The 19,574-nt window shown below is 34.8% G+C and overlaps 2 protein-coding genes across 5 annotated transcripts; both read left to right on the forward strand.

The window, feature by feature from the left end:
- The first annotated feature begins 7,219 nt into the window (after window positions 1-7,219).
- APK3 (adenosine-5'-phosphosulfate (APS) kinase 3) lies at window positions 7,220-9,434 on the forward strand. Of its 4 annotated transcripts, none has more exons than XM_078962586.1 (8): window positions 7,220-7,539; window positions 7,763-7,975; window positions 8,179-8,311; window positions 8,385-8,534; window positions 8,636-8,754; window positions 8,859-8,943; window positions 9,045-9,091; window positions 9,161-9,434. In XM_078962586.1, exons 3-8 carry the CDS (start codon window positions 8,185-8,187, stop codon window positions 9,257-9,259), a joined length of 627 nt encoding a protein of 208 aa, XP_078818712.1. In that variant the 5' UTR covers window positions 7,220-7,539; window positions 7,763-7,975; window positions 8,179-8,184; the 3' UTR covers window positions 9,260-9,434. The 4 variants fall into 4 exon arrangements, with proteins under 4 accessions (XP_078818712.1, XP_078818714.1, XP_078818713.1 ...); XM_078962588.1 differs by having other exon boundaries at window positions 7,770-7,975; XM_078962587.1 differs by having other exon boundaries at window positions 7,865-7,975.
- A 1,877-nt stretch (window positions 9,435-11,311) lies between these two features.
- LOC145001884 (norbelladine synthase-like) lies at window positions 11,312-12,059 on the forward strand. Its single transcript, XM_078961217.1, has 2 exons — window positions 11,312-11,486; window positions 11,594-12,059. The coding sequence occupies exons 1-2, from the start codon at window positions 11,312-11,314 to the stop codon at window positions 11,884-11,886; spliced, it is 468 nt and encodes a 155-aa protein (XP_078817343.1). The 3' UTR covers window positions 11,887-12,059.
- Window positions 12,060-19,574: the final 7,515 nt, after the last annotated feature.

The raw sequence follows: 19,574 nt of genomic DNA on the forward strand, positions 1-19,574 counted from the left end.
GTTGACCGTTGACCAGAGTTGACCTGCATGTAATTTCGTAGGGTCAGTTGTCTTGTTTGATAAGATTATTAATAAGGGTATATGGTATTATAGGGAGACTGCAGATCGGCGGATCGAGTGCGAGTGGTTTCAAGAGTTTATAGTTTACATACTACGAGGTGAGTCTTCTCACTATACTGTACCCGGAAGGGTGTCTATGTGTGACCGGAAGGTCGGATATGTTGTGTGTTATATATATATGCTATAATTGGAAAGGTAGTTGCTATGTATGCTATATATGTTCTATGGGCCGGAAGGCAAAGTATTATGTGACAGAAAGGTCAGGTATGATATATGATATATGTGCTATATGTGTTTAAGTAATTGTACTATGTGTTGCATATATTTATGGGCCGGAAGGCAATCTGTTACGGGCCGGAAGGCAATATATATTACAGGCCGGAAGGCAAAATGTTACGGGCCGGAAGGCAACATGTTATGGGCCGGAAGGCAAAATATTATGGGCCGGAAGGCAATTATCTCATGGGCCGGAAGGCGTTGTACTTTGGACCGGAAGGTCAGGGCCTGGAAAGGCGTATGTGTGTAAGTGTATACTGGGGAACTCACTAAGCATTTATGCTTACAAGTTGTTATGTATATGTTGCAGGTACTAGCGAGGACCGTGGGAAGGCGCCGGCATGATGCATACACACTGCTGCTATTTGAGATCTTGGGGATTTTACATATGTATTTGTTTTGAAACATAAAATAAATATTACTGGTTGAATGAAATCACTTTATTTTAAATGAAAATTTTATTTGAAAATTTGCGTTGTTACAATAGCACTTCTGAAATCCAACAACCCTATGCGGCCCTTTAAACCAGATTCCCTGTACCGCGAGTAGTTAAAAAGATATTATAACGACACTTATACAAGTCATAATAATAGCTCAAATATTTATTATAAATTTATAATAACAATACTAATTTTAAATATAAATTATATTTAAAATAGGTTAAGCATAACTTACTTACAAGGGGATTTTAGCTAGGAGTCGGGCTCTGCAGGGGCAGAACTTCGTCGCTGAATCTTTCTAAGAAAGATTTGTGTAGCGCTTCAACGCTCACCTTACTATACTAAAACTACAGAAAGAGAACTCGAATCACGAGGAACCGAAATGCTTGGGGGATAAGGAGAGAAAGACTCTTGAATGAAGAGAATGGTGCAAGAAATATGAGAGCTCAAGCCTCTTATTTATAGTAATTGAATTTACAAAAATTACCCTCCATAATTACTTAATGACCTTATACTTATATAAACAACTAAACACCATTTCATAATACTATTTTAAATAGATTTAACGATATTTGCTCTAAACTAATGTCGAAAGAACTCAAAACTAGTCTTATAATGACCACATTGTCGATACCTTTCTAATGATATATACATATGTATATATATGTGTACGTATATATGATTTATACTTTATTTTAATACGTAATATGCTATTATCATTTGTAACTCGTTCATACGAACTCCGTTTTTGACGTTATTTATATCCACGTGTAAGTGGAGACGTACTCTACAACTTTCGTTTAGACTCCATCAGCTAATTTTGACTTTATTTTTAAAGTTATATTTTTAACAGGCCGGGACAGGATTGGTCCGTTAAAATCTCATAACTTCTTTATCCGATGTCCATTTTCGTCTGTCTTTTTATCGTTACGCTACTATAACGAGATCTTCGATTCTCGTTTAGGTTGTGTCGGCTAAAAACCGCTCGATCTAATACTCGAACTTCGGGTTGTACACCGCTAAGCCAAAACTTCGAAAAATCATAACTTCCTCATAAGAAGTCAGTTTTGGGCGTTCTTTTTATGGACACTCTTAGGTTAACATATTCTAAGACTTTCATTTAGATTACTAAGGCTAAAAGAATTTCTCTCATAAATTCACTATTTACGTCTTCCGGTGTCGTGCCGGTTTTGCTGTAAAACTTCGACGGGCCATAACTTCTTCGTTATAACTCGGATTTCAACGCTCTTTATATGTACGGAAACCTTGTAACATATACTAAAACTTGGTTGAGATTATTTATTCTTAATAATCTTTTGTCGAAAAGTCGTTTTCAACCCCTATTGCCTCTAACTTGACTAGCTCGGATCTACGAACGTTACAACATGCGACTCGCCGAGTCCATTCGGTCCTTTTTCCCATAAAGACATATTTTGAGCCATGCAACAGCTCCAACTCATAGATCCAAGCTTCTAGGGCATGCTTATCACGTAAAGTTACAAACTTTACGTGCATGCATGGCTATAAAGGCCCTAAATGTCTATTTTAAGTTCTTAATGGAACTTCATGCTCAATAGGGACCTTAATCACAACCAAGAATGTGACTTTATGCTTCTAGAATCCAAGGAGGGTCTAGATCTGAAGTTACAACTTCAGATCTAGCCCATAGCTCATCATACCAACTTGAAAATCCATACAAAGCTCTAGAACTCAACAAAAGGGAAAAATGGAAGTAAGGATGGCACTTTGATACCTCTAAAGGATGTCAGCTGAGGTAATTACTGCTTCCCACTCCTTCCTTGCTTCAATTTCCTTTGAAATCTTAGCTTCCTTCCTCCAAGATTTTATTCTCCCAGCTTCAAACACCACACCAAAGCACACACACGAATTAGGGTTTTAAGGGGGCTCTCAAAGACTGTAAAGAGGCTAAAGGAGGCTAACGCTCCTTTAAATAGAGGTGAAAACCCCGGGATTTAGGGTTTCCACTGCCAGCTCCTACTCGCCGAGTCCCAGAATGGACTCGTCGAGTAGGTCACTTAACACGCGATCCTTCTCGCTGCTACTCGATGAGTAGGTCAACCAACTCGTCGAGTAGGGCCCTACCCAATAACTCATATTAAACAATACCTGAGAATCGAGGCGTTACATATATATATATATATATATATATATATATATATATATATATATATCTTCCTATTTATCTTTATATCCATGTAAAATGGTGACAAGTATTTTAAAATAATATCAATTTTATCAAAATATGAAACTTATCACCTATTCACATGGGTATTAAGATAAGTATGAATAAAAAATATGGGGATATTTAATTTCTCAAGTCATTTATAAGGAGTGTTTATTTAGCAACACTCTAATTTTTTTGAAACGATACTTTTATTTGTTAAGTTGTTACTAACCAAAAACAAACAAAAATCTAATGTGGTTTTCAAGTTATTGTTTGTTCGATTATTTATTATTTGAATACGAGTATTTTTGTAAATATTTTATAATTCTTTAAACACTCCTGATTTTTCTGATATATATTTCTTTCATTTAATCAATTAAAGTTTTGGAGTCTTAAGGTTTTCATGCTAGGCGCGACGAGCCTTTACAGGGCATATCATGCTTGGGCACAAAGTGCCTTAAGTTGTGCGTAACACGCCCATGTTGATGGTCCAAATCCCTAGACCATGAGATTTGGGCCCTATTTAAATGCACAACTCCCTAGGGTTTTTCCATTCATCTCAACCTCCATCTCCAGAGAATGTCATTTGTAAAACCTAGCCCCCTCTATCTTGTATCTTGAGTTTTGTGTATTTGATTCTTGGATTGTGAAGCTTAAAGGTGAAGTTTGAGCTTTGTGGTGCATAGATTCTTTCTCCAAAGAAGATCAAACTTTCTCTTGTGCTTTTGAACCTTTTGTAAGTCATAAAGTCTCTACTTTTATGCATTTCTCTTATAGTTCAAGGTTTTGGATGTCTTTGTGGTCATTTGGGTCATGTTTATGTTGGTTGTTCTTGGATTTTGAGGTACTCTGGAACTTTGTTTGATTTGATTATAATATGCCTATAGAAAAAGTCAACAACACACTTATAGTTGACTTTGACCGTTGACTTTTTTAAACCAATTTGACTTTTGGGTCAAACTTGTTGGGTTTGATCTTATATAATGAGGTTGGGCCTCTGTTGGATCGTAGGTGGTTTGTGTTAGCTGTTTATTCCTCTAAGATTGTGAGATTGCAATTGTTAGTATCGGATGAGTTTTTCACTATACTATGCAGGACATTAGATGTCAATATATGATAGATGTTTTTGTGACCTTTTGTATGAAAGACAATGATGATGCTATAACACTTGTATGAAAGACTATTGTGGGGCTATAACACTTGTAAGAAAGACTATGGTGGGGGCCATAACACTTATATGAAAGACTACGATAGGGGAATAACATTTTTATGAAAGACTATAGTGAGAGCATATCAAGAAAGAATGCAGTGAGACTATAACCATAGTTGCTAAAATCGCGATCCTGATCTTAGGATTGTACGATCCTACAATCCTAACTAGGTAAATCGATCCGATCTTACTAGGATCGTTTTTCGGTAAGATCGTAAGATTGAATTGCAAGATTGTAGGATAATGACTATTTTTTAAAACAAAATTCTAATATTTTTTCATGGACTAACCAAGTAGAATAACAATTTTGAAATTGTTTATCACTAAATGATGTATTAGATATGTATTTTTTTTATCTTTTAAACAATTTATTGTTAAGTGAATGGTTAACAGATGGGTAAAAATGTATCTTTTATGTATTAAAATGCTTTTGGTAGGGCCTTACAGTTCGATTATTATGATCATGATCTTGCAAAAAAAATGATCTTATATAAGATCCCGATCTCGATAACCTTGACTTTAACAATGGAAGTGAGTGTAAGACTATGATGAGATCATATCGTTCACATGTGTACGTGGTATTTTGAGGAACTCATTAAGCTTTATGTTTACTTGTTTAAGTTTAAATGAGTTCATGTTGCTTCGACAACAAATGGAAGGACATGTTTAATTGCATCGCATTCATGGACATATTTTGGAGATTTACGCTTATTTGATTTTATTATCTTATTATTACTTTGGTTTTGATTATGATTTGTCACAGTTGTTTATTGCTTGTTTGAGAATGAGATTTACATGCCTATAATGACAATTTTGGTTTGAAATTTGTGACGTTACAAAAATATCATTGTCTCATATTTTGTTATTGTTTTTTTTATAAGATATATCTTTATTGTTTTTAATATTTGTATATCAATATACTTTGTTATTTGTTTTTAATTTAATTTTAAGACATCAACTACTAGTTTTTAGATTTTGTTTGTAGTTTGTTATTAAACTTAATATTATATTAGCCTTAGATGTTATTATTAACAACCCGACTTGAAAAAAAAAACTATTTTGATCCATTTGTTTTGTTAGGTCAATTAGATTGGACATCCGTAAGGTAAGTTCCAATCATGAATTCACCATTGAAATTAATTGTATATTCCTAATTTATATTTACAAATTTACTAGTCCATCTCAATTATTTCAACCAAAGTTACCAAATATCTAGTTGAAAATCCATTAAATTTCAATTAATTTGAAAATTTTTAGATCCTAAATACTAATTTATATGGAGTTTGGATTTGGAATAACGACTTGAAAGGGTAACGAACTTTCGACTTTTGTCACATTTAGTCACTAAACTTTTTTTCGTTGTCTATTTGCCATTGAACTATTGAAACTGTTCACATTTTACCCTTATGACCGGCTGTTACCGGTCATAAGGGTAAAATGTGAACAATTTCAATAGTTTAGTGGCAAATAGATAACGAAAAAAAGTTTAGTGACTAAATGTGAACAAAATCAAAAGTTCATTTCCCTCTAAAAAGTTCAATGACTAAATGTGAACAAACTTCCTATTGTGTTATGTTTTAGCAAAATTATTTATTTTTGTTTAATTATAGCAACATTTGTTGATGAAGAAATCTATGAAATAAAAAAACAAAATGTAACATCCGGATTTCCAGGTATGTTTAAGTATTTTTCTTTTGAGTTAAGAAGAGAGAGAATCGACGAGTTGACGCCTCAACTCATCGAGTAAGGTCGCGACTGATGACTCGGATTAATGAATGGACTCGACAAGTCGGTGAGGCGACTCGACAAGTCGGTGAGGCGACTCGACGAGTCCGCGCTGTTGGCAGAAACCCTAAATCTTTGGGCTCGAGCCAGATTTAAAGGCACTTATGGCCTTCAATTGCGACTACCTTTCCCATAAGTGAGAACCCTAGCGAGCTTGAGTGTGTAGAGTGAGAGGAAGAGCTATCTTGAGCTTTTTGGTGTGATAGATATAGACCCTTCTAGGTCCAGAGAGCCGAGAATATGAAGCTTTAGTAGAGTAAACCTTGGGGTTCGAAGTTAGGAAGCATAACCTTAACCAGCAATGTGATGAAATAAAATGATGAGAGATAGGTGATGATAATTAGGTAAATAGATGATGATGAATATGTGATGTAGGATGAAAAAAGATACCATAACCTTAACCAACAATGTGGCGATGTAGTAATCTACCAGAGTATAGATGGCAACCACGAACTATTCTAGACAACCCAGTAGAAACACCAGCAGGCCCATAACCTGTAGGTGATGAATTATGATTTCAAGCGATGTTGTAACTACGTATTCATGCGATGATACTCTAACCCCTTACTATGAATTACGAGTTCAGACGATGTTGTAACTACATATTCATGGGATGTCACAAATTTCGCATGCCAAACCAATGGTCATAATTCACATCAGTGAGAATGGTTCATTTTTTTGTAAAACCAAAATCAGATTGGAAATTTTGATTTTTTATTTTGGAAAATGTCAAACCATTGGTTTTTTATTTCGGTTTTGTTTTTTTTATTTTTTTTAAATATATTTTCAAGGTTTTTTTTTTATTTTTTATTTTTTTATTTCATAGATTTCTTCATCGACAAATGTTGCTACAATTTAACAAAAATAAATAATTTGGTAAAACATAATACAAGAGGAAGTTTGTTCACATTTAGTCATTGAACTTTTTAGAAGGAAACGAACTTTCGATTTTGTTCATATTTAGTCACTAAACTTTTTTTCGTTATCTATTTGCCATTGAACTATTGAAATTGCTCACATTTTACCCTTATGACCGGCAACAGCCGGTCATAAGGGTAAAATGTGAATAGTTTCAATAGTTCAATGGCAAATAGATAATGAAAAAAAGTTTAGTGACTAAATGTGACAAAAATCGAAAATCCGTTACCCTTTCAAATCATTATCCCTTTGGATTTTGGCCTGCAGATATACAACCCACCGACACTATAGGCCCGGTTTTTTTGGTAGGATCTTGTCTCTCTAAGCCCAGAGGCGGAAATCACGGAACCTAGCGCGCATTTTAGAGCGGGAGTTGCAAAAACCAAGGCAAATGGCATACGCGTAGGATAGTGAAAGAGAGTGAGAGAGAAAGAGAGAGGTTTGGTCATGAAATTTAAGAGATCCTATTTTCCCCTAAAATGGTTATAAGTCTTGCTTGGATTCCAAATTCCACCGCACTCACAACCAACTCATAATAATACCTGCAAAAACGTCCATATTCATTCATCAATTGCATTAAAACCTCCGCAAATTAAATCATCTTCTTCGCATTCAACGACTTCGATTCTTCAGAACCACCTCATTCCGTCTCCTTCAACCCCAAGGTATTTTCTTCAACCATTTCTTTCTTCCTAGGAGCGAATTACTTTTATGTTACTGTGCTTGTTGTTACTTACAATTTTATTCGCATTTCGACATTTAACTGGAGATGAGGTGTTACCGGATTTCTGATCTCGGTATAATTTTTTCTAGTGAGTTGCTGCTAAAACTCTGAAGTCTGAAGTTTTGTTTTTACTTTTTATGTGTATTTTTTGGAATTAACGGAAGGATATAGCAAACTGGAAATGATACGTGTGAGAAAATTGCATGAAAGCTTGATCAAACGGTTTATTAGTGCATAATTGCTTTTATTCCGGTTGGAGGTTTCAGAATCTGGTTATCAAAGGAGGAATAAATTGTCAATCACAAAATCACCTTTGATTCTTCAAAGACTGTAACTATCAGTAAAAAGAAAACTTGCATCAACTCGAATAACTTTAGGTGTGAATCTTACCGATCCTCTTTTTCTGATGCTTAGATACATCGAGTTTCTTATCATATAGCGATTTACTTTGTGATCAGCTAATCAATTTCCATATCTGTTTGTGTAGTTTTGAACTACTACTTTAACCTATACTTCTTAATCTCTATTGGCTTCAAATCAAGAAAATATAGTAAATTTTACAAGGTTTTATTGGATTTAGGGATCTATGATGTCTGTGATGAGCAATCCAACAAACATTTTCTGGCATGAAAGCACAGTAGGGAAAACCGAAAGACAAAACCTAATCAACCAACAGGGATGTGTTGTATGGATCACAGGTCTCAGTGGATCAGGTATATGCTCAAACACCCAACTTTCCACTTCCATTTAATCATATTTTCATCATTATTTTTCAATATTTTGTAGGTAAAAGTACACTTGCATGCTCATTAAACAGAGAACTACACTCCAGAGGAAAACTTTCCTATGTTCTTGATGGTGATAATGTTAGACATGGATTAAACAAAAACCTTGGATTCTCACCCGAAGATAGAACTGAAAACATTCGTCGTGTTGGTATGCATTTACTAAACTTAATCTACAATAAACTGTTAGTTTCATACAAAAAGATTTAGTTAATTCTTTATTAAAGTTGTTGATTTTTTAATCATATTTAGGAGAAGTAGCTAAGCTATTTGCAGATGCTGGATTAATCTGTATAGCCAGTCTGATATCTCCTTACAGAAAAGATCGCGATGCATGTCGTGCAATGTTGACAGATGCAAATTTTATAGAGGCAATTCTTCTTTTCTGTGTGTTTTATATAAAACGAGTGTGTATTTTTAGGAAAAAAAAAAAAAAGAAGCTAAATTTTAAATTTGTCAATATGTATAAATTCAGGTGTTCATGAACATGTCTCTTGAAGTGTGTGAAAGAAGAGATCCTAAAGGCCTTTACAAGCTTGCAAGAGCTGGGAAGATTAAAGGTGTCATTTTTATTTGAAATTATTAATTCTTGTAAAGTATATATTTCTATTTTTTTGTATTTTGGGTTCTCTCTCATTCATGAAATCTTGACAAATTGCAGGCTTTACTGGGATTGATGATCCTTATGAACCACCTTTGAATTGTGAGGTACATTTTGCAAGGTCGTTTTCGTCATTTTTGTGTACATTGTGTAAAATTGGATGTTTTTTTTTGTAGATTATGATTGAAGAAAAAGATGGAGTTTGTCCTACACCATGTGATATGGCTGGACAAGTAGTTTCTTACTTGGATGAAAACGGGTTTCTTCATGCTTGAAAATGGGTGATCAACTTTGACTTGTTTGACCTGTTGATTTTCGGATGAATATTTTGAAGTTAAATATGTGAACCTTTAATCTTGTAGAAATGAAAACTTTAGGTTGACTAAAAATTGTCTAATTGCATATTTGATATGTTATAGTGTGTGATGTCATTAGTATTTGAATTATTTATACCAATTGTATAAAGTATAAACCATGTCAAATAAAAGGTATTGAAAGTCAATATTGTAATAATCTATACATGTATCTATGTCCATATTTGGGACACCTAGAAGATAGGGTAAAACTCGTTCCGAGTCAATTAAGTTCAAAGTCCAAAACACTTCTATTAAAATCTCGCATATGGCCTTTTGGCAAACCGGATAAATCCATAAATAGTCAACTTAAATAAATGATTTATTAAGGTTTTTATATAGATTGAGACATTCTAATCTATTTAAAAGGCAATTTAGTAAATTAATATATGAATCAAGTTATATTTAAAAAATAAATAATTGTTACCTGTGTTATTTTGGCTATTTGGTTCTTAATTTATAAACAATCAATCCCAAAATTCAAAATAATAATTTGATTTGTTAAAGAAAAATCTTAATATCCGAATTAAATAGTTAGATTGGACGATTGAGAAATATGCAAAGTTACGTGTTAATGGTAGGCCTGACAATTAGGTTGAGTTCAGGTTGGCGGGTCATGAGTTGGCGGGTTGGTGGGTTAGAATATATTGATCCAACCCATATAATATATGGGTTGGTGGGTTGGTGGGTCATGGGTTGATTGGTTGAAAACATCAACCCAATCCAACCCATATAACTTGTATAAGTATATGGGTTAGTGGGTCAGTGGGTCGAACCCAACTCGTATAGCCCATTTAATAAGCAATACATTTTAAAATGAAATTAAAAATTACAAATAAACTGAAGTTATAAAGCCTTAAATATTCAACATAAAGTCATAAATAAGAGTTACAACAACAAGTGGTGTGCGACAGCCGGAGGACGAGAAAACGAGTGGTGTGCATGCGATACTGTGACAGTCAGTGACTCGATGCCTCAATCGACGGAGACAGGAAACATAGAATCATGAGTTTGGAGATTGAAGACTGAATTTCTTTTTGATTAGGGGATTTTTAGGGGCTAAGTACATTAATTCGATACGAAAATGTTTTGCAGTTTTGGAATTCGAAAAAACAATTAAACGATAATCAAATATTCAAAACTGATAAATAATTAAATATATTTTTTAAACATTATATATATATATATATATATATATATATATATATATATATATATATATATATATATATATATATATATATATATATAAGCGGGTTGGCGAGTTGACTCGTGAACCCAAACAAATAACCAAACTCAACCCATGAAATAAACGGGTTGGCGGGTTGGTGAGCCAAAAATCTCAACCCAAACCTGTTTATTTTCGTGTTGGGTCAGTGTCGGGTTACTGGTTGGATCGAAGATTGCCAGCCCTAGTTAATGGATCAATGATATCAACCTATCCACATAATGTTAATGTTAATGTGTTTGTGTTTGTATTTAACATTTACATGCTATGATTTGTAATTGTATGTATACAAACATTGTATGCTCTATAGCTATACGGCATAAGTTATATTTTACGAAAATAAACCTTGTTTTCTAGAATTATGTTGAAATTTTTTTTTGAAGGTCTAGTGAAATAAATTAAAACATAATTAATCTTCTTCAGTAGTCATCAGATATTCCAATTCGATCCAACTTATTCTATTCACAAGTATCCATCGTTTTTATATAATAAAAACCGAACGATCTTTAGTACGATAATAACAATGGGAATTTATGACTTGTTCTAATGACGTTGAAAACAAAAATAAAATACGAACAAAATAAAGAAAAGCCAGCCAGCCAGCTTCAATAAATAAATAAAGAGAAAAAAACAAAATAAAACACTTAGGAATCTTTATAAAACGAATGATAAATCAAATTTAATTTATTCCATTTGTCGTATAAATTCAACCTCCGAAGAACACTTTACATCAACTAATAACAAAAATGTTCGGAACATTATCGGAAGAAGCAGAAGTAAAGGTTCCGGCAATCAAAGCCTGGGCGCTCTACGGCACCCTCGAGCTCGCAAAGGCCGCCGCCGGAAAAATGCTAGAGGCGGTTGATGTGGAAGAAGGCGACGGTGGCGCCGGTACCATTCTCAAGCTTACTTTACTTCCCGGTAAGTGATCATCGTCTAAAAAGACGATCATTCTTAACAAATAACAAACAACAGCTAATTGGAGTAAACGAAATCATGATTCATTAATAATACGATCTGAACTGCAGGGTTAGGGTTTAAGTATTACAAAGAGAAGTTTACGAAAGTGGATAACGAAAATAAGGTGAAGGAGACTGAAATAGTGGAGGGAGGATTTCTTGATATCGGATTTATTCTTTATAGGATTAGGATCGAGATCAAGGAGAATCCAAAAGACGACACTGGTTCATCGTGTGTGGTGAAGTTAACGCTTGAATATGAGGTTAAAGAAGAGGCTGCTGCTAATGCTTCTCTTGTCACCAATGCGCCTCTCCTTGCCCTTTTGAGCGTTGGAAGTGAGCATCTCTTGAAATCTAATTGAAGCAAAAAACGTTTGTTCTTGTGGTTTTATTTAACGTGATTATTAAGAATATGGGAAAATGTCATGTACGTCCTATGATTTGATTTCTCTTTTAGTCCCTAAACTATTTTGATGGTTTTATGAGGGAATAAACTGTGAATGTCTTTTTAGTCCCTATTTTGTAACATGTTATTATCGGGGTGGATTTTAATTAATGAAAAAAGTTAAATCAACTCTTCTTCCATCTTACAATAATTTTTCACTCAAAAACTCATCCATCAATGGTTGTCAGTGTTTTCTTTACTTCTGAAGTTCCTCTAAGAGCATCAACAATGAGGAGTTTAATGAAGAGTTGAATGAGATGTCATGTCTATTTATCATTCAATGGATATAACTCCATTATTGTGAAATGTCACATTGACATTCAATGGATTTGGAGTTCAATGACCATTGAACTCTTCAATGGGAAAAAGGAAAGTCTATAAATCTTTAAATAAATATTTTTTTAATATGCTCAATTGAACCTGTAGAGTTTAATGCATTGTGAGATAATAATAAATAGAGTTGTATAGAATAGTGAATAATGATGTGACACTCCATTGAACTCTATAGAGTTCAATGCATTGTGGATGCCCTAAGCCCTTGAATGTCATTCTCCCTTGATATCAATAATCCATCCTTCCAACAAACTTTTTCTTTTCAAGTTTTTGGAATGACCTTAACATGGTCATCGGTTTCCGTAGTCTTCGTCTTCTCCAAATCTGAATCCGTCGTCGACGGGCATAAAATCCCATCAATCTCGTGAATCGATATTAATTCTTCCACTGGTGGTTAATTTTGTCATGGATTCGTCATTTGATGCCTTGGCGCCAATGAGACTTTTATTTGAGAAAAAAAAAATGAGACTATGCCTTCGCCATAACACTGTCAATATGTATCCCTCGTATACTAATTTCCCCATTTTTATTGCCAAATTTGTGAGATTCACCAAAATGTAAGGTTGTCAGCCATCTAGTTATACCTTAACATGAAATCGAATTAAGGGTTTTTGGATGATGCAGAAGCGTATGGTTGAAGTCCTTGACCTGGATCTCGCCATTGATACGGTGGAAAGGGCCTCCGGAGCCGGGGGCAGAAGCCAGAGGCAACGAAGGACTAGGCGTCGTGACAGAGTATATCAGAAGAACAAGGGCTGAACCAACAGGAACATGAACAACTAGTGTTGGTTTTCTCAATCTATTCGCCCTGGGATCCACCTCCGGTGCTCCCTCCGGGGGGTATTGAAATCCTTCAAAGAAGCCTCCTTGAGCCGATATCGAGTTCTCATTTCCAGAAATTTCCTTCAACTTATGGTGGTGTTTATCTTGACACCGACGTGATAGTCTGAAAACTCTCCAAATTAAAGAACTCAAACAGAGCACAGTTGGTGATGTGGCAAGTTTGGTCAGCAATTTGGAAAAATTCAAAGTCAATTTAGGGAAATTGGTCGACAAATGTCAATATGGCAAAGGGTTAACCGAGTGACCCCTTCACTTTGGCCAAAAGGACTTAATAGACCCGACAAAAAGGACTTGGTTCCCTTATAAAGCCATCAAAATAGTTTAGGGACTAAAAGGGTAAACCCTAGAAACTTCATAGGACGTATGTGTCATTTTCCATTAAATAAAAGGTTGTTTTCTTAAGTAAATTGCTATGAGTGAATCGTTCGTATGAGTTTTGAATTGGGGAAGAAAGTTTTGTTAGAAAATGCCACCCAATGCCCGCTAGAAATAACATAATAACTAGTTGTGAGACTCATGCAATGTTTTAAAAACCGGTAGGTCGAACTGGGAACCGGGTGAGGGAGCGTTTCAATTATCACCGGTTTTATATTGGTTTCTGAACCGGATTGAACCGATCGTTTTTTAGAAAAACCCGGTTGAACCGGTTAAACCAAATAAATATACATGAAAAAGAACCATTTGCATAATAAACTTTGTTGATTTTTTTCAAATCTATTTAGTGTTTTTAAATAAAAACATATGGTAATATTATAAAAATTTTTGATGTGTTTGTATTCATCTAAAACTATATTTTGTTTCAGTATTATACTTTATTTTCTTTTTGACATATATGGACTGATGTAAAACACTAAAACTTATGGTTATATGTTATTTTAATTTATTTGGATTGATCTATAATTTATTTTTATATGTATTTTTAATGTTTGAACTTGTAAACATCAAACTCATGATTTATATATGTATGTATGTATAGAAAAATTAGAAAAAATATGGAAATTATAGAAACCGGTTAACCGACGGTCGAACCAGGAATCAATCACCATATCGGTTCAATTAAAAAACCAGTTTTTAAAACATTGGACCCATGTATTACATGAGTTAATTTAAAAAAATAAATAAATATGAAGGTCTAAATAATTGAGAACTTTGAATTTATAAGAAAATAAAAAAAATAATGAATTATTAAAATTGAAATGTTTTTTATCTTTTAAATTTAAATAAATAATTTAAATAAATAAACAAAAGAAACCAATAAACTTTGATTTAAAAATTTTGAAATTAGAAGATAAACTCATTAATGAAATTGATATCTATTTATTACTATATTTATTGCAGTTATTACATTATATGAAATTTAATAAAATAGAAAAACTAATAAAATGACATGTGAGAAAAAAATTAATTCAAAATTATCACAATTTGACATTTGTCAAAATGAAGAAGAGCATGTCATGTGGTAAAAAAATCTTTATTTATTAAAAATGATAAGTCCCAAACAAAAAGAAGAAGGGTATTTTAGTAATTTGGCATATATTATGTTGGTTATTAAGTCTCTCTCTCTTATTATTATTATTATTATTATTATTATTATTATTATTATTATTATTATTATTTTAACAACCGGTAAGTAGTTAAAAGTTAAATTCATCAAACTAGTTAATACATCAAGTTGATTAGAACCTGAAAAGATGTTTATCAAACGGGGCCTAAGGTCCCGTTTGATACGCATCCTTCCAGGTCCAAATAGATATTTCTGGCTGAATGTATCGGAAAGACTGTTTGATTTGCACAAAAGAAAGTGTCTTTCCCGGTAAGATATGTCTTTCCCAGAAAGCCCCAAAATCATATATTTCTGGCTGAATGGGCTGGAAAGACAATTATACACTAAACCCCGCATCTTTCTTTATTTATTGGATTATTAATTTTTTTAAATAAATTTTTAAAATTTTTTTTATTGAATTATTACTTTTTTTCATCATTCAACACAATCAATCAAATGTACAATCAAACAACATGGTTTCTTTCCCAGTCAGAAAACTTTCCTAGACAGCACTTTACCGGACAACACTTTCCCAGACAGAAACTATCAAACGGAACCTAAGTGGATTAGGACCTCCGTTAAATTGAATCCTCTTAAATCTGTCTCATCTCTTCCAAAGCTTAATAACATGGTGTCGGTGTATGGTTGATCCGTTCTTCATCTCATTTCATTCATCTTCTTCATGTAATCCTCACCATATCCGAGTCTGATTCAAATGATTCCATCTCTCAATGTTTAGGGTCCTATCTCATTGTATGTTATGATAATCCAAGCTCTGTGTTTTTTTCTAATGTCTTTAACAACGTCAGATTTACTTCATGGAAATGATCAATGATGATTTCTATATCTGCTAAAAACAAGCTTGAATTCGTTGATGGCACAATCATTCTGCCATATTCATGTCTTCTTCTTATTCCAATTGGTAACAAGCTAATCCAATAATGATAAGCTGAACCTTGAACACTTTAACCAAGATAATCATTGATAATGTTCTTTTCCTTCAAACCGCACATGAAATTTAAACATAGTCAAATTAGAGATACAAACAATCTGACGGTGCTTTAATTTATCAAATACAACAAAAATGGTATTCTCTATCTCAAGGATAGGATGATTTTTTTTTCGTATTTCACCAAACTAACTTGAATTTGGGACGAATTACACATGGTTCAAGCCTTCAAGGTATTCCTTCATGTTCATGTGGTGTTGTAGTGGGAATCCACAAGTATTTTGAAGACTCGTGTTTAATTCAACTTTTAATAGAATTAGATGTTTCCTATAAAATCATTCGAGGACAATTTTTCATGATTAAACCATGGACAAGTATTTCCACTACTTATTATTTAATTCTTCAATAAAAATACAAACATGCTATAACACTGATTATCAACACATAACACTGATGCTATTGCCAGATATGCTCTGGTAAAACTTTTAATTCTTCTAAGAAGCCTTTAACATGCAATCACTATAAAAATTCCGGACCGGTGGTTGTCGAGGCCAACAAATAAATAATCCTAAAAATTGCACAATAGTTAGTGTATAATGGTAAGGGTATCAAATCAACAAAGATTGGTTCAAATTAGGACTCTATAAATTCTCTTTGTAAAAACACTCGTAGAATGAAAATAAAAATAAAAATAAAAATAAAAATGAGAATTTTATCTTTTGGTTGCTTTAAAGAAACAAAGTTATACTAAAACTTGGAAATTGCAAGTAAAGAAGAAAAGTTTGATTTAAATCAATGGGGGAGAGATCAAATCAATAGGAGACAGATAGTTGACATTGGTACAATTGTTACTGTGCAAGATTTTTGATTTAATTTAATTTGGTTACAGTGACTTAAAAACTAAGTAACCCAGGCTTTTCTTAATTGGTACAATGGCTAGAGAAGCTTATAATATATTTTTTTTAGTTAAAGTCATACATCAATCAAACATATAATTGATGAAAATCAACTAGCATTAAGATTTAAAAACCAAGTCCAAAAGGAAATCAATATGCTTTCATTACCATTATGTAGGAATTAATTTCATGATTGAAATGAAATGAAAACAAACACATAAACCATTTGTTGTTTGCTAACAACACTTACTATATTAGAACATAAGTTATACTAAAGATAGGTTAGGTGTAGCTCACTTACAACGAGTTTTTCTCAAAACCGGGCTCCGCTGGAGCAGCGTTCCCAAGCCGAAAGACACTTCTTTTCGGAGCCGTCAAGTGCTCCGGGGCTTCCGCCTCGTGCTAGGGAGTTTTCCTATGCTCTAGGGGGGGGGGTGGAGAAAGAAGTGGGGAAAGGTGTGAGGAAATGGCAATGCCCGACACCTCTATTTATAGGCTTCCTAGAGTGTCACCACCTCATGGTACCTCTCACCACGTCGTGGTGTTGCGTAGGCTCCAAGGCTTCACTTGGTGCTGACACGTGGCGCCGAACACAGGGGGTAAAACAACCGATTTTCAAAAATTCATAACTTTTGCATACGAGCTCCGTTTTCGACGTTCTTTATATCCGCGCGTAGGTAAAAATAAGATACACAACTTTCATTTTGACTCCGTCGGCTAATACTCGACCGATCTTAAATTTAATGGTAGGAGAAGATTATACTGTTAAATTTCTGTGTAAAATTCATAACTTCTACACACGGACTCTGTTTTCATCTGTCTTTTTTATCGTTGAGTTCCTATTATTGAGATCTTCAACTCTCATTTAGTTCGCTTAGGCCAAAAACTGCTTGAACGAAAATTCGAGTTTCGGATCGTGTACTGCTATGCTAAATCTTAGAAAATTCATGACTTCCTCATATGAAGTCAAATTTGGGCGTTCTTTTTTTGTATGATCTCGGTTTAACGTATACTACAACTTTTGTATAGATCACTAAGGCTAAAAAGTCTTATATCGTAAATCCACTATTTACAATCACTCCCTTCCTATAACGTGCCTCGCCCCTACTATGTTAATATTGAGATATGGATATCCACACTCAGCTAGTGATGAGATACGGGACCTCGCCTGCACTTACCTCCCTACCAGGCACATACAAGTATCACAGAAACAACAAGTATAATCTAACATAAAACATATGAACCTTCATCAGGATTGCCCCAACATCAGACTTCCAGTTCGGAAACATATTATCATCTAACATACTTTGGGCTTGCCCAGACATCGGACCCCAGGTCCGGAAGCTATCATACCTACACATGTTAGAATCACAAAAACTTCTAGCATTCTAACATTCCTTGGGCCTCGCCCGACATCAAGTCGTAACCTGAAACATATACAATAAGTTCCTAGGACTAACCCCCGGGTCTTCCTATGATGCAAAAACATAATGGGTCTGCATTGGTGCTTTAGACCCATACACCCAGTGAGGAGACTCACCTCGCACCGCTGGAGACTAGTTGAACACTTCTGACTGCTAACCGACAAATCCTGAATTGCTGATCCTTCGGCTCCCCGAACTATCAATACCCAAAATGACATTTAGACTACAATACCCTCAAAAACCAAACCAGGTCAAACTTGGTCAAAGTCAACGCTCCGAGTTGACTCAACTCGCCGAGTTGACCCACCAACTCGTCGAGTCCTATAATCCACACGAAACTCTAGACTTCGATCCTACTCGTCGAGTCTTCCTTGTGCTCGTCGAGTTCACCTTCAAACACATCGGGACCCTTGTTCAACTGACTCACCGATTCCACCTTTAAACTCGTCGAGTCCATCTTTATAAGTTATGGATATTTCCTTTGACTCGCCGAGTTCATCCTTGAACTCATCAACTACGATGATCTTCAAGTCCATAATGAACCCAATTGGTCGAGTCCTCTACCAACTCAACACACACCCGCTATCAGTAAGGTTTTGGGCAAGAAAACGACCTCAATCGCCGAGTCCAAAGAGCAACTCGTTGATTCCTCCTAAGTCCAAATCTATTCAGACGATTTTAGTCAGACACAAAGCATTCAAGACCCAGATCTAACCTTCTAGGGTCGAAATAACACGCAAAGCCTCTACCTTTACATCCATGCATGGCCTTTTTTTGCTCAAAAGGCCATAACAACCTCTTAAACTTTGCATGGGGAGTTCCAATGGCATAAAGTTTGCACCTTTATGCCTTAACCACCCTAAATACTTCCAGACCTGAAAGGATCTTGCTTGGGCACGTCCAAATCCCAAAAGCAACCATTCTTGGACCAAAATCTTCATAAAAAGGGGAAAAGAACAGATCTAAAGAACTAATGATCAAGTTAGAGACTTGATTACCAGAAAATGATAAGATTGAGAAGCTGGATCCATAAGCCTTTCCTTGAGCCTTCAAGTTTTCTCTTCTTCTTCTAGCCTCGAAGAACACCAAAACACTCAAGAACGGCTCACACACTCACCAAATGATCTAGGGTTTCGTGGGTTAAGTTCTGGACAATGGATGCTGGGAATGGAACCAAGAAGAGGAGAATAAGATGCTTAAATAGGGTGCCAATTCCCAAATTTAGGGTTTCCCAAACCCTAACCAACTTGCCGAGTCAATCATCCGACTCGTCGAGTAGGTCACTTAACCCGCGACACGGAATGCGCTCCTACTCGTTGAGTCACCATACCTACTCGACGAGTTGCTTCCTGATTTTGAGGTTTTCCTTTCCTTTCTAGGTCTTCTGGATTCGAGGTGTTACAACTCTCCCCTACTTAAACTAGACTTCATCCTCGAAGTTTGCTTCGGGCTAACAACCCAACAACCTCCCACGACATTTCTAATCGTCGCATACCTTTCCTGCTCGGCCCAATCCTTGAAAAATATCATCTTGAGAACAATCCAAACACTACAACTCTTGAGTACAACACTCTTAGTCAACTGGTACTCCTTCTGGTACTTTCCGAGCACTTACAC

The sequence above is a fragment of the Lactuca saligna genome, chromosome 6 (assembly GCF_052625555.1).
Source record: "Lactuca saligna cultivar CGN05327 chromosome 6, ASM5262555v1, whole genome shotgun sequence".
NCBI classification, from domain to species: Eukaryota; Viridiplantae; Streptophyta; class Magnoliopsida; order Asterales; family Asteraceae; genus Lactuca; species Lactuca saligna.